Raw genomic sequence first — 25,659 nt, 5'->3', positions numbered from 1 at the left:
TGTTTGGATGGGGGTTAGAACTATTGGTACCGTTTCTGCTTGTTCAGTATCCACACGCCTGGAACGTCTCTGCATTTGAAATCATTGGGATTTAATTTGACAGATCATCACAAAACAGTGCGTTTCTGTGAAATGGGACAACAATAAAACAAAACATTTTTTAACAAATCAAAATTTGAAACGTGCACTCAGCCTGTGTTACATTGACACATCTAAATAAAGTCTAAGGGTATAAGTTGCCTTTTGAAATAGTCTAATTACTAGACAGTGTGTATCCGCATGGAATTTAAGGTCAGTATAAAAAATATATTAAGTTTATCAAGTTGCCATGTTAAATGTCAGTAAATGAAGTTTTCACAAACTTATTGGTAATTAAATTGCATGTAACAAATTATTTTTTTATTTGAGCTCCATTCTCTTTTATCAAGGTAGTGCATTTCTTAAAAAAAAAAAAAAAAAAAATATTGAAAAGGTGCCAGTAGAATCAATATGTAAACAAATGTATGGTTGAGATGCAAATAAAGAAAATCTGGACAGGCCGAAGGGGTGTCTCATTGGTCAAATTCAGATTATTAAAATAATGATTAAAATGCAGATCAAAACATAATATTCATTTGCGCAATGGCCTAGTCTCACGTCAAGCTTCTGTTGTTAATTTTCTTGCACTGCACAATTACGCACTACTTTTTGATTACAAAAAAAAAAAAAACTCAGTAATGTTTATCAATTGCTACAGGAAGTTAATGGGGCACGCAAGAAACTAAATCAGCAAAAATATGTCTTTGAGCAAACGTCAGGAGAAAGAAAATCAGAAAATAGGGTTGTTGTTTAAGAAATAATAAAAAATTAAAAAAAACACTGAATATTGAAGAACAAGAAAAAAAGAATCTCGTGTGTTTTTGGCATTTTCCTTGACACCCCGATATGTGACGTACATTACAATCAGACGACTTTCCTGTCAAAGTAAAAAAAAAAAAAAAAATGTAAAAAAAGAAAAGAACATTTGAACAGCGAGTAAAAATGACATGTACAACATGATTCAATGTGTTGCAATGAATAGTTAGAACAAATGGAAGTGGAAGAACTCATCAGTGATACAGCAGAAAATGTTCATGTAACTGTCTTCTCTCTTTGTCTTGAAAACTGCAAACAAGCCACGCCCTTTCAGCGACTGCTTTCATTTTGCTTCAAAAATCACTTTCAAAAATATTCCATATATTAGCTTCATGGCCGCTTGCCTCTCCATTTCCGTTCCAAAGCCCTCTGCTGCCATCTAGTGGCGAAACAGCAAAATGACTCTTTTCACAAAAGACAGCACATGTCGGAAATCCTTATAAATAAAAACAAAATTTATTGGCAATCACAGGGAGATAATGCATGACATCTACAGGAGCATTTATTCGAATAAAAATGCTAACGTCTTATTTACAAAGTCTACCAATGAGTGTGAGCAAGCCCAGCACATGCAGGTACAAATAATGCAAATAGGCTATATTTATTTCACAGGTAACAAAAAGCTTTCTGCAAGTTGAGCCAAATGAACAGCTCCCTCCTCCCTCACTGCTGCTGCTGTGGTCCCAACAATGGACGCATGGACTACATGAGAGAAAATAAGAGTGATGTGGGCGTGGCTATAGTGGCATCCTGCAGGGACATGATTCCAGAGATTTAAGCATAAGGAGGAAAAAAAAAACTGATTGAGATACATCAACCAGGACGATAGTGGTTAGACCGATTAGTCTTGTTAATAAAAAGCAAACCCGTGAAAATGAAAATCGTTTAATTTGAACAGAGGTGACTCAAACGAGGGAGAACCTCGCCTTAACACTGGCTTTCTGTTAGCTGAACCCTACTCACCTTGAGAGAGACACCTGATTGGACTTGCGCCGCGGCCCGGCTCTTTGCGTAAAAACACTCCCATCAATCTGTCCCAGCTTTCCACGCTACAGACATAACTCAAAAAGGCTTTCAGACGCCTAGGGCAAGCATGAGAAAAGTAGCATCTTCTCCTCCGTTCTTCGTCGTCAGACATCGTGACGCGCTTACGTGATTTATGGGGAGCTTAAAACGAGATTGTCTATAGGTGCTCTTAAGATAGGAGTCTTCTAACCGTCTGATTGGGACACTTTTCGCAGTCAAAGGCACTTAAAATTTGGTCTCGGGAAATCTTGCACACCGAAAACCCTTAACCTTTTAACGAGATTTAAAAGTTACGTGTAAACTTGAATTTAAGACACCCGAGTAGGAGACGCTTTCAAATGCCAAGCAAATGAAGAATGTTTTTTCAACGTCGCAAAAGATCTGGATTTAAAAAAAAAACAAAGACAAAAGGAATAGGCAACCGTTGTCGTTTTGGCAAATAACTGCTCAAAGATACAATCACTAAATGCCGCGTACGCACTGAATGTTGATGAGGAACAGAGTAGGCGGTTGATGTTTGGGAGTGGGGGGGAACAGCACGCTGTAATACCGTTAGCTTCCTGGACATCATTAATGAGAGGAAGAAACCTCCTGACAAGGTCTGTCGGATGGTGTTTGGTGTGTGTGTGTAGGGAAGTGGGGGGGGGGTAGTGCTGTACAGGAAGATACACATCTACGGTAGTGTACAAGGGGGCGGTAGTGAGCAAAGAGAGCTGGATTACTTCACAGAGGCAGTGCAAAGGGTGACTGTTGACGACCCTGGACCGAAGGGTGTGTGGTGTGGGGGCCGAGGCCAGCGCTGCGACAGGGCAGAGGTGGTGTTTGGGTGGGGGAGGAGGGCAGGCGGATTGATTTTTCAGCTTCTTCGTGACTTTGAATGCTGGATGAGCCACTGCAGTGTGATATCTGAGGTCAAAGGGAAACATATTGATGGTTTAGTTATTGGCATTACTAAGAGAAGACAATGTTTTGAGTCAATAGCTGCGTTTCTACTGAGCTTAAAACTGTGCAAATTGGAATTACGGAAACAAAATTCACTTAACAGAAACATGCCAATGCAGAAAAAAACAAACAAAAATTAGGGGTGCACCGACTGCAGTTTTCTGATCTTTAAAAATAAAAATATTATCTACCTCTGCAGAGGTAGATAATATTGATTTCACATGCAAATGTCGGCCAATCGATGATTTCCTAAACTTAAGCAAACTGGGGCCGATTTAAAAGTACACCATTATTATAAATGTAAAGATAAACCTGCAGAAACTAGGTCAAGAAAAGGCTTTATAAACAAAAACTTCAAGCAAAATAAAGGTAACCCAAAAAAAATTCAAATTGGTATTAGTTGGAATCAGAATCTGCAAAAAAAAAAAGAAGAAAAAAAATAGTGATTGGTGCAAACTGCTCAAAAATGATTTCTTTATTGCTTTAGCCCCACTGACTATTTATGGACAGAGATGTTATTAGGTCACATTTAGACTACATCTAGTTTAATCTTTATATACGTAAAGACAAACTACTGAACTGCAGAAAATATATCAAGAGAAGACCTTATAAGCAAACACTTTTTGAGTAAAATCAAAAGTCGGCCAAAAAACTGCAGTCAGTGCACCCCTACAAAACAATGTCATTTTTCTTTAGTCCCACTGACCAACACAACTGAATGTTAAGATTCACGTCTGGCTTTCAACTTTGACCAGACAAACATCCCTCTGATATTTACCTATGTTGTCTTTCTCTTTGCAGGACACAGAGTAGCAGCAGATCTCCCGGTCCTGAATGGCGGAAAGGTTCCTGCATAGATCAGGACGGTACGTTTAATAAGGAGTCAACAGGAAAGCAAAAGAACAGACGGACGTTAACTTCAGAACACAACATGTGACATGTTGTCGAGTGCTTTAGAGCCACAGTAACTAAATAAAATAAGCATTCCTCACATTTTTTCAATGAGCTGCTTCTCATCAAGTGCGTTGGGTAAGTCCCGCTTGTTACCGAGGACTAAAACCTGGAGAAAGGAAAAGGAAGTTTTATCAGAACCCCTTTGTGATGAGGCTAACGTCATGTTTTACTCCGAAGATCAGACGTTTCTCACAGGAATTCCTTGTAGTTGTGGTTTCTCTAAAAGGTTGTGTAATTCGTTTCTGGAACCTTCTATTTTCTCTCTGTCTGCTGCATCCACCATGTAACTGAAGGAACAAAACCGAGACATTATGAAATGTTCCTGCTGAACTTTTGCCTGGCGTTCTAGCAGAACGGCGGTAGCTTACACGATAGCGTTGACCCCTCGACAGTAGCGCTCCCACATGCTCCTGAAGCGGGGCTGTCCGCCTATGTCCCATATCTGAAACGTCAGAGCACAAAGTCAACACCAAACGTTTGCTCTGTATGAGCCGGTTGCTGCTCTGTACGTTGGGAGGTCATCTGGAGGCATCCTGAGAATTCTTGCTGTATGCAGAATCTCACGATTTTCAGCTTCACTGAGACAGAACAGTAACCCGCTGGTCAGAAACTCAAGTAAAAACACATTTTTCCAGTCGGTGAACGCGTAAACCGTAAAGAAAGTCAGAGGAACTGCAGAGACGTAAGAATGCATTTATAAAACTAAAATAAAATAAACAGTTTTTTGTTGTTCATTCAGGATTAGATTAAGAAATCAAGATTGTGGGTGACTACCAGGAAGGCTGAACATATTCCAGTAAAGTTGCTTCGTTTTAACCTCTTGAGCTTCCAAACTCTATCTGTTGGATTTGGAAATGATTTTCAGTCCATTTACAATAATACAAGAACACATTCTCAAAAATCAAATGTTAAATTCTAATGAACATTTAACACCGGAACTGGAAAATGCCCTAAATAAATAAATAAATAAAAAAAACAACCAAAACAACAAGTAAAATGAATTTTGAAGCCTCTGTAAACAAAACTGTCCTTCCTAAAAAGAGCTAGCTGAGACCAAAGACAAAATAAAGACTTTTGTCATCCGGTTTTTGGTAGAAAGCGAGAAGAGAGAAGAACAATAAGTCATGCAAATGGAAATCATTGAGCCAGGCCTAATTTATCAAGCGATTAATTGATTTATTGTCACAGGGCTACAGAAAACTCTTATTTTGTTGTCTTTTAATCTCATCGTAAACAAGACCAAAAACATCCAGTGACTTTTGCGCTAAAGCACAGAAAGGTGCACCAATTTGGTGTGACTCACATCCTCACCTACAACAATCAAGACTGCTTTCTTGTGCTTTATTAAAATACTGCACATTTAGTTTGTTGTTGTGCTCACAGTAGAATTTGTTTCATATTTCCAACTTAAAATCAAAAGCCCAAATCTTTAGGAAAACAGAAATTGGCCCCATGTTTACTGGCTTACCTTTATTGTTACGTTGCCTTTAGTGACTTTCCGCATGTTGAAACCGACTGTGGGAATCATGTCTTCACTGAACTGACCAGACTGCATGAGAGAGAGAGAGAGAAAAAAAAGCACAATATGTTAGAGAAAAAGTGGATGACTTGCATCTCTGAGCAAGTCGTCATGGTGCCATTTGATCTAAAATCGATGAGTGAGCAGGATTGTGGATATGAATTAGATCAGTAATAGTTTCTAATCGATGGACATAATTTCCCCCCAGCTGCTTTGGGAAACGTTTTACCTCCACTAATCACCGTGGTATGACGGCTGGTGTGATGTCATTGGTCTGGGAAGGAACGCCTCCTCAACGTTTTGTTTCTGTACATTCTAGTTTAAACACATTTATGAGAAGTTACAAAACCAGATGCTTGGCTAAAACCCAGTGAGTATGCAGGACTGAGTGAGGGGGGAAAAAAAGAAATCTATATTTTTAACGTTTTATGGACACGTCTTCCATCATCTGAACGTTTTTATAAAGCGAGCTTTATGCTGAGACCGTCTTTTTGTCTTGTGGTACAAACGGCTCAGAAAGTCTGAGGGCGAGCAGAGAGAACGGAAGACAAGTATTGTTGTCAAACTGACCCAAGCCTGCAGGGAAAAGTAGTTCTACAAACAGACTCGCGTCATTTTACTCACTTATGAATATTATAATATGTTTTTGAGGTATTAAGTGAACTGGATAAACCAGTGCCAATTTAAACAAGCTCAGGCTATAATCTAAATGAGCCAGAATAGCACTGATATGCACAATATGTAGAGAATTTACTCCCCCCTCCCCCCCCCCCCAATCAGAAAAACAACAATTATCCTTGATGTTGCTAAAGTAGCATAAACTATTCATTTTTACCATTATAATCAGAATTAGAGTTGCACCAATTGCAGATTTCTGACCGATCACCGATTTTTAGAAAGATTTTAACATTCTAATTTTGGCAGATATAGATTTTTATTTATTTTTTTGTCTGAAAACTCATTGTTTCCCATGCAAGCATCAGACAATCTTAAGAAAGCTGCGGCTGTTTGCTGGTGCACCCCTACACATAATTAAATGTAATAATACTTTTTAAACTTATTGCACCAAATATTAAAGATTTTTGTTGTCCTTCTCTTCACACAGTGACAAGTCTAATAAGCTGGTGTCGGATGGATAACTATGAATCAGTTCCGGTCGCTAGCCTGCAGTCAACTACTTAACATGCAGCTAGAAGCTACCTTTGTGATGAGTGGATAGTTTCCACACCTGTCGCTGCCTATGTTTTGTTTTTTTTTTTTCTATTTTTGCAATCAGAAATATTTTTTACACTTTTCTCCATTCTTGTAAGCAAAAAAAGAAAAAGAAAAGTGTATTATTAGCATTCTTTCAGGCAGCTGGTAGGCAGTGCACTAATCTAGTCTACAGGTTAAGAAACTTTAAAACCTTGGTAGCCTGTCATAATGTTAACTGGCCTAAAAATCTAATATTTTTGTTTTGTTTTCAGCTTATACAACATGACAGTACATTCTGAAAAGAGTCTAATCACAGTAGATTAAATAAGTGAAGTGAAGCTCGTCTTGAACTTGGGTCAAAACAGCCCGGCTAAGACAATGCAGTAAACATTTATGAGGGATGCATTTGAATAGAAGCATAAAAATAATTCAGCTGGAAACCACAATAATTCGAAAAATAGAAAATGGAGTACTGAAAACAACTCTGATCAGCTGGTGTGACGTCAGAGACATGTGGAGGGGGGCGGGGGGCTGACAATGACATGTTTTTCTATAGGTGACTGGGAATATGTCACATTATTTTTTGATTAATTTTGCAGGAAAGTCTGGTTGGTACGCCTAAGCAGCTGAATAACCCTTAATTGCGTGACTATTGCCTCACACCATTTCTTCAAACTCGTTTAGCCTTTCCTCTAATTCCTAAGGATTACTAAACAGGTCCAACTGCATTGGAGAGTAGCTGGCCAGAACTGTGACAGTGGGTGAGGTGAGCAGCATTTCTCGGTGGAGAATATAAACAGGTGCTAACAAAAACTCAAGAAACACCCGGCACTAAATGAGCGTAGAGTCTTCTTTTTTTTTTTTTTTCTCAAGAAGAACCTAAAAACTTATGGTTGTCAACTTTAGCCCCGGTCACTCCAGAGCAAACATAAACGGCCTGTTTTCAGCCATGAGCCCAGACCGGTGTTGTGGACACACTGGGAGCCGCTACAAAGCTGTGACAGCGCCGTCACATGACCCGGTGTATTAGTAAGCACACAGTCATACCGAGAACTTCGTCATTCTCCAACACCAGCTGTTTCAAAGAGTTACTCCTCCTGCGCTTCGTCTCACGCAAACACTACCAAAAGCATCTTTTCTTGCAAATCTGTTCCCCCCCGTCCTAGAAGTTGCAAAAAAAGATGTATTGTTTTAGACACCTTCGCCCTCTCCCAGGTAGTAGCCTGGGCCCACTTTATGCGTCTTCGCTAACGCTGGCTACTTACAGCAATCACGTTGACAAATGTGGTTTTTCCAGAGTACTGAAGTCCGACTAACGTGAGCTCCATCTCTTCTTTCCAAAACAGCGACCGGAACCAGTCTAACAGTCTGTTAATGAGGGCCAGCATCTTGGAGGAGTCAGTAACCGCAGTCTGTTGCCGTCTGGAAGAAAGCCGCTAACTACTGCTTTGTCATATCAGGTGACCCACCGACGGGCGTCCGCTCCCGCTTCTTCTTCGCCTCACGTTCTTACCAAACCGCCCCTCTATGCTGCCATCTAATGGTGGCAACCAATTTTTTTTTTTTTTAATCAAACATTACATTCATGCCGAAGGGGAAAAATAAAAAGAAACCACAACATTCACTAATTGTTTTTACTTTTTTTTTTTTTTAATTGGTCTTTTGGGATAAAGCCAGTTGTCTCTGTAAGAGTTGTATTAATTTTATTTTCAAACATTCACTCATCACTCCCTGCTCCTTTTTGGTCACTTCACTTGGTCTTCTTCGGGCAGCCCTTTAGAGAGAGAGAGAGAAAAATAGCCTGAGTTGTGTGGAATAATGCCAACCATTTTCAATAACATTTTAGATGTAATTGCAATACCTTCTGTCTGAGAACTGCAGTGTACTCCCACGGGGTTGCTGCACTCATGATTGTTGTGTAGATTGTAGTTCTGATGGTTTGATCAAAAACATATAGATACACTGTCACACATCTAACAAGATGTTTAAGGATGCGTTTATAGACATTAAAATATGACTGAAACACGGGTATGGATACGCCTTAAACATTTTTACAGGTTTTTCATATTGCAACCACAAACTTCAAGCTTTTCTATTAAGATTCTAGGTGTAGACAACACAAAGTATTGCATAATGCAGAGGTTTCAGGTTTTATTTACAGATATGTCATGACAAATGCAGAGTGCATTCATATTCAACCTAAATAAGTTGAATGCAAAATCACTTTTTATTGCAATTCAGTCTTCTAAGGTATAGCTCTCTTTTTCCCCACTATTTCTATAGATTTGTGGAATGCATGACCAGCATTCACCGGTTTTAAATTAACTGCTTTTTATTCAAATGTCAGAACAATTCTGTTAATAGACAAATGAATGTTGTGTTTATATTGTGACCAAATTTGAAAAAGCTATCGAGGCACAAACAGTCGTACATAGGTTGATGGCTGTTGCTGGTTTGTGTGGTTCTTCACCACTTTAGCAACAACAACTGCTGGGTAACAAAAGACGACAGGAATAAAAATAATAATCATTTCACCCTCACCTGAGGCACACACGAGGCAGAGACAGAACCTGGAGAAAAGTGCTCCATTATTATATTAATCCACATATTCATAAAATGAGCTGTGACTTGCATGACCTCTTCACTACTTGCCTGGTAAAGTTTATCCATACGTATGCGATTTTGGCCCACGGCATCCAGTTTCTTCATGACTACATCCCTAAGAAGTGATCACGTGACAGCAGTGTAAGAATAGAAACCAAACATTATGGATGTGTCATCACTCTGTGAGACGACTAACCTTCGATTGACTCTTTTAGGAGGAGGAAGCCAGTGGTCAAAGTTCGTCTGCACTCTGTACCATCTAAGCAAACGAGGAAGGGTTACATGTTGCTTCATTGGTGCTCCGACTCTCACCAGACTCTCCTCACCCTCCATTTAAAGGCTCCAGGGGCCAGATGTCAGCGAGGCCCTTTCGGTCTCTGGTGATGACGACCCCCTCTCCCGCTCGCACCCCGCCCACGATGTAGTACACCCCGGTGATGAGGGGGGTTTTGGACAGACGTGTGACTGCGTCCTCAAAGTCTTTGGCCTCCTCCAGGGTCTGCATGAGTACCACACCAACAATTTGATTTCGACGTGATGTCATGCCGCTTTTCTTATCCCGCAATATTCTGTAATTTACTCACCACCCTAACAAGCCAGCTGACCGGGAAGCTGTGGACAAAGACGGCAGACACAACATTCTTCCACCAGTTTGACCAAACCTGCGTTTCTTAGGAATGAAAAATAAGTTTAGGGATGAACAGGCGTGACACGGTGTCGACAGTAAATGCGTTTCAATTAATTATAGAATTGCGCAAATTGAAGTTACGAAGATAAGTATGCTTAATGGAAACACGATTAAACGCAATTAAAAAAAAACCTCATGCTTTTTGATACATGACAAGGAAGGACGATTTCAATATGGCTGTTTTTCAGCCATATTGAAATTTATGAATTTTACAAAACTACAGTGGAGACACTATTTTCGCATCACGAGTCACATGACCAAAAGCCGGATGTTGCTACTGATGAAATGTCGAAGGCGACGACCGGAAGTAGTAGGAGGATGATTTTTTTTTTTTTCAAACAATGTGCCACTGGCTCCACCAGAGCTCTCCTAGAATCGCACAGCTCATAAAAAGTTGTGTGTCATACGAACATGTTGAATCCATAGCTCTTCTGTAAAATCACAGGCTACATTTTCCCCAAAACGCCGCCTACGTAGCCGCTCCCAAGTATAGGGAGTCTGTCACTCCAATTCCTGAAGAAGACGGTGACGTCTTGGTGAGCACTAGCGCCATGGCTGAATTATGAACACCGTATATTTTATGTAACTATTTACTTCCGTCATTGCTATTCCATGACTTACCAAGTGAACAAGCTTATTTATGTGATTTTAATTTCAATTCTTATTTAATGGAAACACTGCACATGCGAAATTGCAGTGTTGCTAAGGTTTTTCAACATTAGCAGAAAAGATTTACACACATTTGTAATGGCAACGCAGCTACTGTCAACAGTCTTACCTCGCTGGTTGCCAGACACAGTGAACTTGTATGGACTCATTCCGGTCCATAGCCCCACATAACCGGCTAGTGACGTTCCAAAGTACGCTGGCTAGAAAGTTGCATCAACGAAAGAATCACACAAGCATTTTAGTTCACCAGCTATAATTTAATATCCATACAAATATGTTACTATGTGTCACTCATCCAGCTTCAGGTGCTAAATGAGGTCATTTAGCCAACTGTGTTTTGAAGACTAGCCTGCTGTCGTCTAGTAAGCTAACAGCAAGGTACTGCTCACCAATACAGTACGCAAACTCATAGTTAACGATAACTTAGGTAATAATTTCTGTGAAAATGAATGCAACATGAATATGAGCACAACTACCGTGCTAGCTTTTTCTTGTTTTCCAACAAGAGAAATAAACAGGACATGATTAGCTTATTGCTTATCCACCACAGCCTTTAAGACATTTTTTTTAGCTAGTTTTCACCAAACATTGTGCCAGGAACTGCTGGATTAAAGAAGAGACAGAGAAGTCCATTATCATAATGTCCATGATAATGGACATTATCCATGATAATGATGGACATTATCAATGTCCATGACAATGTCATGAACATTGAAGCTAGGGATACTTAGCTTCAACTCTAGCTAAAAAGTTATAGTATTCATTTGATGGTTGAGGAGCTAACTTTGTAACAAACAGACAATTTTATCATTCACAAAAATGACTAACAAGCTATAAATTTTTATACACAAAAATATCTGAGTTATTTCTTTAACCATAATGCTGGTTTAATGCTGTTGAGACAAATGTTGGGTAAGCAAACAAAAGTTGTGACTAAGTTTGTTGGTTAGAGAACATACTAGAAGGAGCCTCAACATTTTTCACAGGCCACCATGATTCACTGACATCACTGAACATCTTAGGATGACATAAGAAACAATGCATAATAATGTTAATGTCAGTTGGTTATGTTACTGCCATTATTCCACACCAGAAAGCCAGTTAAGATAAAATTAGCCTTTAAAACTTTGGCCAATAATATCAATAGAGAGGCACAATTTAATAAAGTGTAATAAACCAAGTATTTAATTGTTGGGACTGCATCTGATCCACTTTAGATTTTTTGCAAAGCCAAATTTGTTTGACAATTAATTGGGTTGAAGCATACTCTCTGACTTGCTTGTTTGTAAAACTTTTTCTTTGAGATAAGACACTTTTAAACTGGGGTTGTGATTTTCAGAACCTTCCTGAAAAGCTAAACCACCACTTCAGTATTTTCAATGCTGATATGAATTTGACATTGTGGTAACTCAAAATCGGGAGATTACTTTATGATCAACATGGCTCCTTTAACAGTTCTGTTGCTTAATGAGTATAAACGCATATCATACCTCCCCGTTTTTGAAGAAGACAACATTCATGGTTAGATTCCTCAGAACTGAATGTGGGAAATCAAAATTCCTGCCGTGGTAGATGTTCCCGTTCTCGTCCTGAGCCACGATGCTTGTGCAGTAACTGCGGATGGAAACGGTGGATGAGCCTCATGAGCTTTCTGACATGTTGCTTTCATTCCTGCTTAGACGTGAACATTTGAGTCCTGGATGTATCACAACTATATGAACAGACATGAAACCTTACGTACGCAGTAAATTCATACGCAAAGTTGAGGATGACGACATCGGCGAGGTTCATTTTCATCATGCTGGCTATTCCACGGATTTCCCCAGCGTACGGCTGGGGAATGTGTTTTTCCAGGGACATCAAAATAGGACTAGTTGCCTTGTGCAGCCAGTTTGGAACCTGTGAACTATTGACATAGATAAAAAGCATCGTGGTTATTGTTTACATATGGATAATAGAAGATATTGTCTCCGTGTCTAAGGGTGAAGGCCTACCAATGGACACAGAATTTTCTTTTCATAAAATAAGTTCAATAAATTTTGAATAATAATAATGATAATTGAATAATAATCTGTCTGTTGCTAGTACACACTTATTTATTTATTGTCACATTTGAAACAATGATGAAGGTTGAAGTTTTCTACAAGCACAAATGACTCAGCACCCTGCTAATTGCAAACTGGCGTAGCATTAGCTGCAGGCAGAGCGAGCAGAGGCACCGGTTGGACATGGAGGACTTCACTAAGCAGTCTTTTTTCTGCATTGTACAAACAGGGGAAAGAAAATCCATAGATGTACACTAGAAAATGTTTATCCGTCTAGATTTTGCATCCTTGGGACACAGGTAGCAGCATTGAGAATTTCAAAGTAAAAACCAAGACTTTCACACCAATTTGCTGTTTCAAATGCATGTTGCAGCTGACTTTGATAAGTCCAGCACGTCCAAATTCTAGACAAGACCAAGACCGTTTGAGAGGGAAGACACCAGGTAGCCATTTCTACCAAATATTTTTGGTAGTCCACAACCCACAGACAAAAAGTGCTAGGTCCCACCTATAACCTGAAGTCATTTGCTGTTAGAACCAAGATGGAGAAGCTTTAACTTGGATCAAAAAATTGTGACCCAGTTTGTGGGCTAGAGAAGAATCCATAAGAAGTAATATGTTGACTCTTTCTTCTTCAAGCGATGCAGCGTTTAAGTTCAAACCAGCCACGGGAAACTTTTTCTTGTTCTGACGTCTCCCAAAAGGCCACACACACTACAGTCAAGGTCACATTTCTGATGTTTTATCCGATGAGTTACCAAGATTTCCGAAAAGTTTGACACAGTTTGATGTCCTTTCAGAGTGATTACGTGTCAACAAATCTCACACCATTAAGATAAAACGGTGTCCTGTAGGACATCCAAAGAAGCTTGGAATAATTTAACACAAATAGTAACTTGTGTAACAAAGGGAACAAAATAGCCCGCTCCATTTATAGAATATTTCCTGGCATAATAAATATAGTAGAAAAAAAATTATATATAAATCTACATCTTTACCTCTCTGTTCTACAAAGGTGTTTATGGAAACTAAAATATTAAACTGAGCTGAAAACTTTCTTTTGAATGCTTAGGTGTTGCTTACATTCTCTCAGTCTGTGTGTTTAACATTTTAAGCCCACTTTTTTTTATTTATTCCAAACTGGTGTCTACATGCGTAAATATGTGACTTTTACTTATACACAAACATAAAAGGACTTACCTAATGAGGATCTGTGCAGCTTTTTTCATTAAATCTGTATTAAAAGCTTCCTGAAGATGCTCCCATCGCTGTTCCGGACTCAGGTCCAGATCGACGAACACTGTAGGCGGCCGCTGAGCCCACAGAGGCCCAGAGGGTCCGAGCAGAACCAGCAACGCTGAACTCCACAGCATCATGACTGCGAGCTGTCAGTCAGAGGAATGAGCTGCCTGACACAGAACGAGACTGGCAGCTTTAAGCTGATAATGAAACGCAGCAACAAACCAAACCGCCTTCCTTTAACAGGTTTTCATAATAAAATAGAGACGCGGGTTAAGATGCGCAAACTCTTTGGGTCAGGGTTGATATCTGCCAAGAGGTTTTCATGGTGAGGTGTAAGAAATGCTTGATCCATATTTGCAGAGCGTAACATTCATTTAGGAACGTCCATGTTTTTTTTTTCAGTTCTTAGATTTAATATGTACTTTAGGAATGTTTTAGATTTTTCAACTAGGTGCTTTTATTTTCTGAAACATGATAATCGGATTTACACAAAGGTAATTCTAATGATACCACTCCCCAGATCTGATTTAAAATGAATTAAAATATCTGGATTTTTTATTTTATTTTATTTTATTTTTTTTACAGGAAGCTAGAAACACATTTAAATATGATCTGCCTTGTGCATGTCAGCATAAAGTTGACAAGGGAGCAGATGTGCTTCAGAAACATCCAGCTTTAAAAATATAAAACAGTTAAGGAATAATACACCTACGTGAAAGCGAGCAGCAGTGAGGTGGCTGAAAAAAATGAGTACACTCTGCACTGTAGGCACCGGTTTGTCTCCGAGTTTACTGCAATCATTTACAAGTCATTTCTGTACAGCTAGAGAGCATAGACAAGTTTGTTGTGATTCTGACAAAAGGAGAAAAAGGCAAACCCTTCAACTGTAAATTTTGTAACACTTTACTTAACAACAGACATTTTCAGATTGACCTCAGAATTTTCTTTTAAAAAATTCTCAGTTTGAAAAGTTGAAATTTTTCAATTAAATGTTTTGTCTAGAAAATTTCTGAGATTAAGGTCAAAAAATTTGAAGCAAAACTTTCGACTTTTCAAACAGAAATGTCCTTGTTTTCTTCTACCAAATGTCTGAGAAATTTTCAACTTTTGAAACTCAGAAAATGATTTTCTGAGTTTTTCCAGAACATTTCTGACGAGTGTTTTTTTTTTAGCATTATTATTTCTGTAGATCTTTGTCTATCGCGAACAGAGGAAGATCTATTCACACGACAGTCATGGCCGTCACTTGAAGGCAGCCATGACTGTCCTACTGGCTGACTCACTCTCACTGTCCTCAGCATCATTCCACAGGATATTTGTGTAACTTGACTGGTGTTTCCTCATTTTGCATATGGTTCAGTGGAAGATATTTGATCTTTTAGCTTTTCTGGGACAAGGCCATTTGCACTTCTTTTTATATATTTGCGTGATAAACCAGAAAACAAATATGTCCTTATCTGGTGACTATCTGCCTTGTACAATCAGTGTCTTGCTGGAGAGTGTTCTCATTGAGAAAATAGACTTTTGGAAAGAACAGAAAGATAAATTCCAAGAATATAACGCCGCCTGCGGAAGGAAGTGTGCTCCTTCCCTGTTAGATATTCACATTTGTGAGATAAAACAGAGCAGGCGCTAAAAACTGATCTAGTAAGGCTGAGCATACAAGAAAAAACAACTTCTACATGTATTAGCAGCGACACAAGTGAGCCTGTAGATGGCAGTGTTGCAAAACAGCTTGGTACATGTTTGGTTACTTTACTCAGATAGGAATCTTGCTAACTACAAGTGCTCTAAGTGCCCCTTAGTGCACTTGTAAACGGCATAATGAGGCACATTGTTGTGATGACATGCTGTAGGCGCCGTGCTGGAAAGAGCAGGAGCTTCTTAAAGAAACAGCAGCCCAATTTCAATTCATCAAATTACAAAAGAATAAATGGAAATAGTTTAAAAAGCTTTGTACAAAAGTATTTTTAAAAAAAAACTTTTTAAAAGAAAAAAGTACCACATTTTTATAAGGCAGCCATGACTGGCCTACTAGCTGACTAGAAGGACAGTCAGCTAGTAGGCTATAGTGGTAAATATAGCCACTTGATTGTACTATAAAATTCCACAATGTTCCTGGAAAATACATAATACTACACAGTACTGCCCCTGGGCACAGACTCTGAGCATCATGTCCTCCCTACTGGACTGAGGTGGAAAGTGAATATTTTTCTACCGATTTAGAATCACCTAACTGCTTCTGTGTGAAGCGTCATGATCTGAACTTTGTCTCCTTTTTCTTTAGCTGTCTTGTGTTTTGATTTGTGTCTTTGTCACCATTTGCTGTTCATTTTCAGTTCACCTTTTAGATTCCTCCTCGTATTTAGGTTGGGATGTGCATTTCAGTCTTCATGTTATGCCTTCCTTTGAAAGCTCTTATTTAGGAACCGGTCTTTCCTGGATGTACGTGTTCTCCTCGCCACCTCTTATTCTGAGTTTCTACGTCACCTTTTGGATCTGCTGTTGGATTGTTTCCCGTTTCCATTTGTACGCTTTTCTGTTTTTTGTGGTTCTCTGTGTTGGTTCCTTTCAGCCTTTCCCTCAGTTTATCTCCAGCTCTCTGCTTTCCCTCATTTGTCTGTTACTAATAAGCCACATCTCTCTTGTTCTGCAGTCACCATGTGAGCTTAAATATCTTTTAGTTTGTCAGATCATTCTGTGACGTTCTTGTTGCTCTGTGGGGTTTTTTTTTCTATTTTTATCAGAAATATTGATTACAGTATTCCCTCTCTGAATTCTTCAGAAATGTGGAGGCTTGTGAATCTAAAGAAATAAAATGATTTCTCTTTTTACTTCTGCATTAAACAAGTGAAAACAATTCTGCTAATCTCAACTGGCCTAAAATAGGAAACTTTAATTCAGATTTAATATAAGACAATAAAAAAAAATCCTTGTGTTTTTTTTTTTTATGTCTATGTGTAAATATTTGCTTCCACATTTGGAGAAAATTCGTGTTAATGATTGACTTGGGTTTCCCCTGAACTCAAGAGTCTGCAGTTTGAATCGTTTCAGAGAATTGTTCCTCTGGTGGTTCAGCATCCTCATTCCCCTCAGCTCTTATCGATCTTTCACCAAACAAAACTTAACGCTCGATTCCTCTTCAGTTGCATGTTAAAATCACTGTTGCCCTTTTACTAACGTTAAAGTCCAAACCGAAGCTACTGGTTGTGTTGCAACTATGGAATAGTTCAAAGACACTTTATGGAGAGGAGAAGAGAGGTCGGACTTCCCATTTCCTCTTTATAACACCTTATATACCGTATATATATATATATATATATATATATATATATATATATATATATATAAATTCAACTACATTTGAATTTATATAAACAATGACAATTGTGGTGAATAAGGCAAGGTTTTATTAACAACAGTAAGTGATTTCCAACCAAACTGACATCCATGATGATGTGGCGCAACACAGCAATGAAAATGTGTTCTCACAATCAGTTATTAAATAATTCCAATCTACTTTTTCTTTTTGAAACGTTTCACATTATGGATTAAAGCTTTATTGCAAACGCACAAAAAATAATCGACATATATGAAGAAATCCCTAAAAATCTATTAAAACATTTGTATGACTTTAAAAAGCATCAGCAAAATCACATTATTTACACAATTTGCATAAGACATTCAGTTGTATGTGCACTTCCTAAAGAACTCCAGTTTTTTTTTTGTTTTGTTATTTTATTGCTGGATAAATGTAACGGTGTGAGTAATTGGAGACCATCATTATTTATATAGCTCTGGATCCTGATAGTAGATTACAGTGGCTTTAGTTTAAGGTCAAGCTTTTTCTGTGAGATAAGGTGAAAACACTTGTTGGATAAATGAGCCCGATGTCAAACTGTGTGTTTGGTTAGCTCATGTCTACCCACAATTCAATTCAGCTGTTTTTCATTAAAAGTCTCATTAGACAAACTGAGTTATTTTAACCCACCTTCAGGCAATTAAAGAACCGTTTCTTCAATTTTCTCCGTTGATTTTGTTTTTTAGAAGATAAAAGAAAAAGATGAGCGACTATTGACAAAATTTCACATTCCAGCATTTTTCTCTCCTACTGTTTTTAACTAATTAGAACAGTAATTAGTTAAAAACTAATGACTAACAGTAATTAGTTAAAAACTAATTACTGTTAGTAATTGAATCACTCTCAACAGTAGCGTTGAGAGTGATTCAAAATGCACCAGTAGCAAGCTAGCTGGGTAAGGCAGCGACAAGATTAAATGTTCTTTCTTTAAAGGCAGTTCCATCCTAAAAAAAAAAGAAAAGAAAAAAAGAAGAAGTCAAACCTCCTCTGTCTCACTTCTACGTATCAGGAAGTGAGCAGCAGAATTGTGTTTGTGTCCTTCACACTCAGCCAGATCAGCCGGTATTGGAGCAGCCCTAAAAAAAAAGATGGTCAGATGTAGATGAGTGAGTGAATTATTCTGATCATTTTCCATCGACCGTTATCACTTCCATACCTGTGGTCTGACGAATGTGGTGTAATTCCCAGGCGATGCTGCACTCATAACTGTGGTATAAACTGTAATTCTGTGAGGATTTAAGACAGACGGCAGAGGACACTGTCAAATGAGATGGAATTAAAAAGAAGTTACAGTTCAAATATGTGTGAGGACTTTGTAAAAAGGTCCAAAACTCAGCTGCCAGGGTTCCTACAAAGTCATGAAAATAATGTATTACCCATATCAGGATAAATATGGAAAAAAATAAGAATAAGGAAAAGTATTTGCATATTTAGACCTTACTACCAATTCCAGGTTGTACCCTTTATGTCCCTCCTTCCATGTTGTCTACATCCATTTCTTCCTTGTGTCCTTCAGCTCATTTTCTCCTAACATTCCTGGTCTTTCATTCTTTGCTTTGTTGCCCTTCTTCCCTTGCCTTTATCCCCCTCCATGTATCTTTCCTTTCTTCTATTTGTTCCAGCGCTCCTAGAATTTGTTGTCTCTCTCTCGGCCAGTCTCTTCTCCGTTTCCTGCTCATGCTGCGCCCCACAAAATGCCACCCTGGGCAGGTGCCCATGTCGCCCATATCAGAAACCACCACTGCTTTCACGAGAGACTAAGTTTGGCTTATGACTCCGGAGTTGCTGGAGTTGTTGTCCTGCTTAAACTAAAGAATTGGATTACTAATTTGATTAATAACAAGTTATTGATTAGAATTATTAATCATTCCATAAGACAAGCATTGACGCGAGTTCTGATTCCCAACAATTTTGATGCCACCTTGTGAGGTTGGTACAACATTTAAGCTTCTTCTCATACCTTTCCTTGTGTCCTTTCTTCTTTCCATCTTTCTCTCCTTCCCTTACTTTCTACTTCTGCTAGAACCTCATAGTGAACTGCGGTGTGGTATATTTCAGAATAACCATAAAGGACCAAGACTTCTGGAAAAGTCTGGATGGTTCACATGAGAAATGTGCAAAACGTGATAAATAGCACGTCGATAATTTGGCGTCTGCTGAAAAACAGGAAGTAACACTGCTCTGCACAGTACGGCTCCATGTGAGCAGAGCAACAACACTCAGGTGATTTCTAGATGCTAACAGATTAAAGACAGCAGTAAACAAGCGTCTTACCTGTTGCAGACGGGATGCAGTGACAAGACCTGCAGGACAAGACTCACTTATCATTATCAGACCCTCACAATGTGTCCCATTCTGAAATGTGAAGAGACTCTCACTACAACTAGCATCACCTAAACCTAACGTCTCATCATTATGGACTTTTCACTATATTTTACAGTCACACTTGAAGTGCATTAAGTGCAGAACAAGATGGTCTAAGGAGTGCCCTCAATTAAAACTGGGGAAATCTGCTTAGACTTAAATGCGTGTTACTGGGACAGAGGAAGCAGAAGAATGTTCTATCACATAAAATCTCAATAAAACCTATTGTGGTTAGTGTTTATGAGGTACTTTAATGAATACCTTAGGTATTGACTAGACCCTACTTGCCTGATAAAGTTTGTCCATGTTGATGTGGTCTTGACCGGTAGCGATGAGAGCCTTGTTTGCCGTTTCCCTAAGATGCGATCACATAACCGCAGCTTAATCAGTTAGCAAACATTACGGATCATCATCATGTGAGATGACTGACCTCCGATGGTCTTTTTTAGGAGGAGGAAGCCAATGGTCAAAGTTCGTCTCCACTCTGTACCATCTAAACAAACAAGGAAAGGTTACACCTTCCTTCAATCCCATCGACCCAACCCCCCCTGCAGATTCTCCTCACCCTCCATTTAAAGGCTCCAGGGGCCAGATGTCAGCGGGACCCTTTCGGTCTCTGGTGATGACGACTCCCTCCCCAGCTCGCACCCCGCCCACGATGTAGTACACCCCGGTGATGAGGGGGGTTTTGGACAGACGCATGACAGCGTCCAGGAAGTCCTCGGCCTCCTCCAGGGTCTAAATGAGTCACACACGATTCGTTTCACTTCCTCAAGCTGAAAACGGCACATTTCCTCACCGCTTTCCCGTAAAAAACGGACTCACCTCCCTCACGAGCCAGCTGACCGGCGACCTGTGAAACAGGAACGCGGACACAACGTTCTTCCACCAGTTCCACCAGTGCTCAGTCCCTGGTGAACCGGGAAACAAATGTTAAGAACGGGGAAAAAAATAAAATGAAATGCATGAGATTGTTCCGACCGTGAGATTGTCTCACCTCGCTGATCGCCGGATATAGTGAACTTGTTGGGACTCATTCCCGTCCACAAGCCGACATAACCGGCAAATGATGTTCCGTAGAACACCGCCTAAAAGTATCAATAAAGGAGAATCACAGTTTCCCCTTCCACTGGGCAAACGTTTAAATTACAGCATTTTTATGAGTGTCGGACTGATTTTAGTACAGAGTATAACTTTGCTAATCGCTATTAGAAAACTCTGCAGACAGTTTCAAATGTCAGTTCCATGGTAACGTTCTCTTTGTGTTAAACAAGTAGAACTCAACACACACAGTGTGAAGTCGGCTCTACTTCCAATATAAACATGGAAGCATAAAAAAAACATTCTGAACATTCAGAAATTGCACACAAACAAAAACTGCTAGAAGAAAAAGAGCCTGTGGATATATGAACATTTTGTATAAATTCCTTTGAACAGCTACCATGTTCTTTCACTTTGAGTCCATATTGTACCTTTCCATTCTTCTGGAAAACTAAATTCATGGTCATATTTCTCAGAACAGGATGAGGGTAGTCGAGATTCCTCCCGTGAAACACGTTCCCATTTTTATCTTCAGCCACGATGCTGGTGCAAAATCTATGAAAGCGGAAAGTCGGTCTTTGTTAGTACTGTACTCCTCGGCTTTAATGGCCTATCTGTCCACATACTACAAGCTGGCTTTGTTCATTTACAAATAAAGACATATTATTGGAACTGTACATACGCAGTGAATTCATAGGCAAAGTTAAGAATGATGGCGTCAGACAGGTTCCCTCCCAGGACGGAGGCCATGCCGCGGATTTCGCCGGCGTACGGCGGAGGAATGTATTTTTCCAGGGACTTCACAATCGGGATCGCTGCGTGATGCACCCATTTTGGAACCGTTGATCTGTAGAAGCAAAAAATCAATGAATAAATACATAGAAAAAAAAACACAGTGGAAGTTACTGTAACCATGATCATAATCAAACATAAACGGAGTGACTCAGATGTTGACATGTTGGTGTGTTGAATGTTTGTCATGTCTGAGGTACTCTATGTATGTAACATGCCAACCATCACTGGTGTCATTTGTAATTAGCTTACATCATACCAGTGGTATAATAGCCAACTAAAAAAAAAGATTTGGATTTTGAAGTGCAGAGTGGTAATAAAGTGTGCCATATTATTTTAACTATTTGAAATTAACATCCGATAATAAACACCGATTTTACAACAAACAGGTTTGATATCTTATAATCTCCCAACACTGACAAAAGCCAACAGCAGGAAAATGTTAACTTTTTTGTATATCAACTATTAAAATAACACAGAAATCATTTTCCATGTGTAATAGTAGTTAGTTTGTATTTTCTGTTTTTGATATTCTACGTGTATGTTTTTTTCACGCTAGCTTGGTGCTCGTGGACGCCCCCTAGAGGTGCGAGGGAGCTCGCACCTCTAGGGTGTAACATCATGTTACTCATCCAAACACAATTTACAACTGCTGAAACACACACACACACACACACACACACACACACACACACACCCCTAAAATCTGCAAATACTCCACACTTCCCCTAAATATATTTTTTTAGAAAATTTTTCTTAAAAAAACTATTAAAATATTGCTTATTTTAATAGTTCTAACACCAAATGCACCTTAGTACAGAAATACCTCAGAAGCTAACATCTACAGTCTTCCTCATTTCCGCCCTTGGGAATACAGCCAATCAGTGCCAAGGAAAATAAATTGTACTCCCAAATTGACTGCCAATAGAATGTCAAGTGGCATTGTGCCTATGTGTTTCAGTTTCTCAAGCTACATTTCTGTTGAATATTTTAGATATTGTCTATGCAAACAATCCATGATTTTGCATAAATAATTTGGAGTAAGGCTCCGCAGAATCGATGGTAATCCGCTGTATAACTTATTGGGAAGCCAGGAAAAACTGTGACAGCTTCAGGTTTCAGTTGAAATCCAAAACATCTTTCTCTCATAATTACAGCCAATAGCATCAAAGATTGAGGGAAGCAGTAGAGGGATAAGGAGCAGCTCAACAGTTCAAATGTGACTTTAAAAAAAAAACAGCCTCGGGCTCCAGAGGTTTAGTCTGTAAGGTGAACAGCCCCAGCTTCACAACACTTAATGAGCAAATAGTACAAAAGTGTTTTTGTTTAGGAAAAAAGATGAAGAGACTAAAAAATTCTACGGGTTTTGGTACTGTAAGCATGTTTAGACATTAGAGAAAAGAAAATTGTAAACGTATACAACATCTAATACTGCACTTACTGTAGAGTTCATAATGCTAGAGTATATTACATTATGTGCAACTTTGCTGTATATATTTTGTTCTATGCATTTTTTTTTTTTTTTTAGTCGATCTGATCGTGTCGGCCGTCTGAGCAGAAGCTCTTCGTTTCCTGATTCCATCCTGTAGAGTTCAGGGGTCAGTGGGCGGGGCTTCCCAGGTGATTTAGAAACCTGTTAGCGATATTTTTATACTGAAATAATAAATGGGTGGAGTTTAGCAATAGAGGAAGAGCTCGTTAACCGATATCGAGTTGTTCACTGAACATGTCAGGTCGTGAGGCCAGAAAGCAGAAAGCAGTGGATGTTTCAAAAATAAAAGCATTCCATAGAGGAGCAGGTTGGACGAAGCTTTCTGTTGACCTCTGACCTGTGGGAGTGGAGTTGGTTCCAGTCACGTTCTCTTCGTCTGACTGCTGAATGTAACCGGCCCTGATCGGCCGGTCTGCACACACCAAGGACGTTGTGCTGCGTTCAGACCTGCTACTTAAACGATCGTTGTTGTTTTAAGCCAAAGTTCTCTGCAATATTCTGACCTGCATGATGGTATCTCTCTTCCAGTGAACTTCCACGCTGTTCAATTAGAAATCTTCCAACGGCTCAGAAAGCACTGAAGTGTTTGTTTTACTTGAATGAAAACAGGAAGTGGATGTTGTTGTTGTTGTATTTATCTGTCTGTAATCTGGATATATAAACAGAACTGACATTAAAAGATTTTATTTGTTATCAGTGCTGGTCGGTTATTGAGGAACATTCATGTTGGTCTGGAGAGTTTTCAGTCTGAGAAACTTTGCTTCAATATTTTCACTCAAGTAGAAAGAAATGACTGAAGAGTTGATGAAGTAAACATAAAAAAATTATCTGGTACAATGCCTTCTAGTGAGATTATTTAATATTTAGAATTACAGATTAATTATTCATCACAAAGAGATGATACACAGTAACTCTGCTGCAGAACCTGAACAGAATAATGACGTCACTGAGGCTCCGGAGAACTGATCCAGGAAACCAAACCGTTTCACTCCAGGGTTTTTGCAGGCCTGGAGTTTGACGCCCCTGCCTTAGAGGCATCAATAAACCCAACCTTTCCTCAGAAGAAGCAGTTCTCTCCAGGCTCTGCTGTATTGTGAACAGCAGCGCCCTCTGTGGCTCTGGGGGAGTAGTGCAGCCAGAAACATGACTGCGCTCATGTTCGGTTCACATTTGAAATGTGAGTTTTTAGAATCCAGTAGTTTCATTGCAGTTTATGCTCCTGTTCGTCTCTGCAGGTTCTCCTCACTAATAGTCTAAAATCTAAACTTATTAAACTCTGGCATTTTAAAGGTTAATATAAAACAGCCAATAAAGCAGCTGCACATGGTGGTGATCAGGAAAATATGTAGAAAGTAAAATGTTGTAGTCAGAAATGCATCACCTCCTAATCCACTGATCAGTTTCCATATAACAGCCTGAGGGGGTGCACCGGTCCTGGAGGTACTGCAATACCAGGTCGATGCGTGGAGTGGACGGAGCAAGCCCCTATTCCATCTCCCTGCTCCAAAAATCAATTTAATATATGGTCCCCGGGTAGGGGACGTATCAGATATTAAACTGATAAGAACAGATTTTTTTTTTCTTTCGAAAAATATTTATTGTTACTGTAAACATTAAAAAAATGGTTTGTGGTTCAGATGAGTGGTTACTCATCTTTATAATCTAGTTTATTTACTTTGGATCGGCATTATTAGCTTTTTCTTCTTTTGCTCTTTCCTCTGGTTTGTTATTTTGTTTGTATTTCCTTTTAATTCCTGTAAAGCACTGCGTATTGCCTTGTTGCTGAAAACGTGCTATATAAATAAAATGACCTTTACCTTTATTACACCAGTAAGACCCAGCATTGTAATAGCACATCTCTAATGTAAAAATGTTCACTTTTATTTAGTTTCTTCCTCCAAACTTACAAGTTGAACCCCATTGTTCAGTCGTGTAATGCTACTGGATATGGAATTTGCACAGAATTTCCCCACACAAGATCATAAAAAATCACAACTACAAAAACTTTTGGCTGAGCAAAACCTCTGTGAAAAAACACATCTTGGGATTCATTGAACCTGATTGTTCAAAACAGAACAAGATGTTTTGATGCAGATGGCATTTTTTTGCTATCTGCATCCGTAACACAGGTGTCATAATAAAGTCCTAATACTTCATTAATTACCTGAACACGAGTTCTCATTTAAACTTAGCCCAGCTGGTCTGTGAACATCACTTAGCAACTTAGCTTGTAAAAAAAAAACCCCACTGTATTAAACTTTGTTAGGCAGAGCCGAACTACCAAAATACGCTGAACAAATGCCGTAAACGAGACTCACTCGATGATTTCTGCCGCGGCTTTGCTCAGGAAGTCAACGTCAAAGACTTTTTTGAGGACCAACCATCGCTGCTCCGGTTCTTCGTCCAGGTTGATGACAACCGTGGGAGGAGAAGGAAGCTGAGCCCGCAGGGAGCCGCAGAGTCCGAGCAGCAGCAGCAGCAGCTCCGCGGTCCGGAACATCCTGGTCTGCTGCAGTCAGCGGAAGAAGAAACACTCGGAGAAAACAAACCAGACTTATATAAGGCATAAACAACAAAAAAAGTCACTTCCGCTAAAAGCTTTTCAAAATAAAATAAGTACGCGATTAAGTATTCCTTCTCTACGTTTTTTTGCCACACGAGTCGACTTAAAGTGTCAGTTAATAAAACAACAACAGAAACACCACGTAAAGATGAACCCAAATTAATAATAGAGCGGTTTTCAAAAGACGATTTCCTGCTTTATGAAAAAAAAATATTTAAATCACCAACTTATGTGAAAATATTAGCGCCCTTCTGTAAAATCATTTAGCC

General features: G+C 39.2%; 3 protein-coding genes and 1 pseudogene across 4 annotated transcripts; all 4 read right to left on the bottom strand.

Annotated features, from left to right (window-relative positions):
* Positions 1-1,328: 1,328 nt before the first annotated feature.
* Positions 1,329-8,012, bottom strand: LOC116710893 (ADP-ribosylation factor-like protein 8B). The gene is made up of 7 exons (XM_032550186.1): positions 7,795-8,012; positions 5,285-5,365; positions 4,185-4,258; positions 4,010-4,103; positions 3,855-3,922; positions 3,641-3,711; positions 1,329-2,826 (listed from the first exon to the last, which is right to left on the bottom strand). The coding sequence occupies exons 1-7, from the start codon at positions 7,915-7,917 to the stop codon at positions 2,777-2,779; spliced, it is 561 nt and encodes a 186-aa protein (XP_032406077.1). The 5' UTR covers positions 7,918-8,012; the 3' UTR covers positions 1,329-2,776.
* A 168-nt stretch (positions 8,013-8,180) lies between these two features.
* Positions 8,181-15,362, bottom strand: LOC116709961 (N-acylethanolamine-hydrolyzing acid amidase-like). 2 transcript variants are annotated; one of them, XM_032548726.1, is made up of 11 exons: positions 13,736-15,362; positions 12,232-12,396; positions 11,981-12,104; positions 10,600-10,690; positions 9,718-9,803; positions 9,460-9,632; positions 9,330-9,392; positions 9,182-9,248; positions 9,071-9,099; positions 8,391-8,460; positions 8,181-8,303 (listed from the first exon to the last, which is right to left on the bottom strand). In XM_032548726.1, exons 1-11 carry the CDS (start codon positions 13,909-13,911, stop codon positions 8,280-8,282), a joined length of 1,068 nt encoding a protein of 355 aa, XP_032404617.1. In that variant the 5' UTR covers positions 13,912-15,362; the 3' UTR covers positions 8,181-8,279. The 2 variants fall into 2 exon arrangements, with proteins under 2 accessions (XP_032404617.1, XP_032404616.1); XM_032548725.1 differs by having other exon boundaries at positions 8,181-8,291; positions 12,232-15,362.
* A 1,807-nt stretch (positions 15,363-17,169) lies between these two features.
* Positions 17,170-25,375, bottom strand: LOC116710885 (N-acylethanolamine-hydrolyzing acid amidase-like). Its single transcript, XM_032550171.1, has 11 exons — positions 25,146-25,375; positions 21,226-21,390; positions 20,975-21,098; positions 20,500-20,590; positions 20,328-20,413; positions 20,068-20,240; positions 19,933-19,995; positions 19,791-19,857; positions 19,413-19,441; positions 18,295-18,364; positions 17,170-18,214 (listed from the first exon to the last, which is right to left on the bottom strand). Exons 1-11 carry the CDS (start codon positions 25,325-25,327, stop codon positions 18,194-18,196), a joined length of 1,071 nt encoding a protein of 356 aa, XP_032406062.1. The 5' UTR covers positions 25,328-25,375; the 3' UTR covers positions 17,170-18,193.
* On the bottom strand, positions 24,246-24,422 carry LOC116711271 (uncharacterized; annotated as a pseudogene).
* Positions 25,376-25,659: the final 284 nt, after the last annotated feature.

The sequence above is a fragment of the Xiphophorus hellerii genome, chromosome 20, assembly GCF_003331165.1.
Source record: "Xiphophorus hellerii strain 12219 chromosome 20, Xiphophorus_hellerii-4.1, whole genome shotgun sequence".
NCBI lineage: Eukaryota > Metazoa > Chordata > Actinopteri > Cyprinodontiformes > Poeciliidae > Xiphophorus > Xiphophorus hellerii.
The sequence above is the reverse complement of the archived record's forward strand: the minus strand, read 5'-3'. Positions and strand labels throughout refer to the sequence as shown.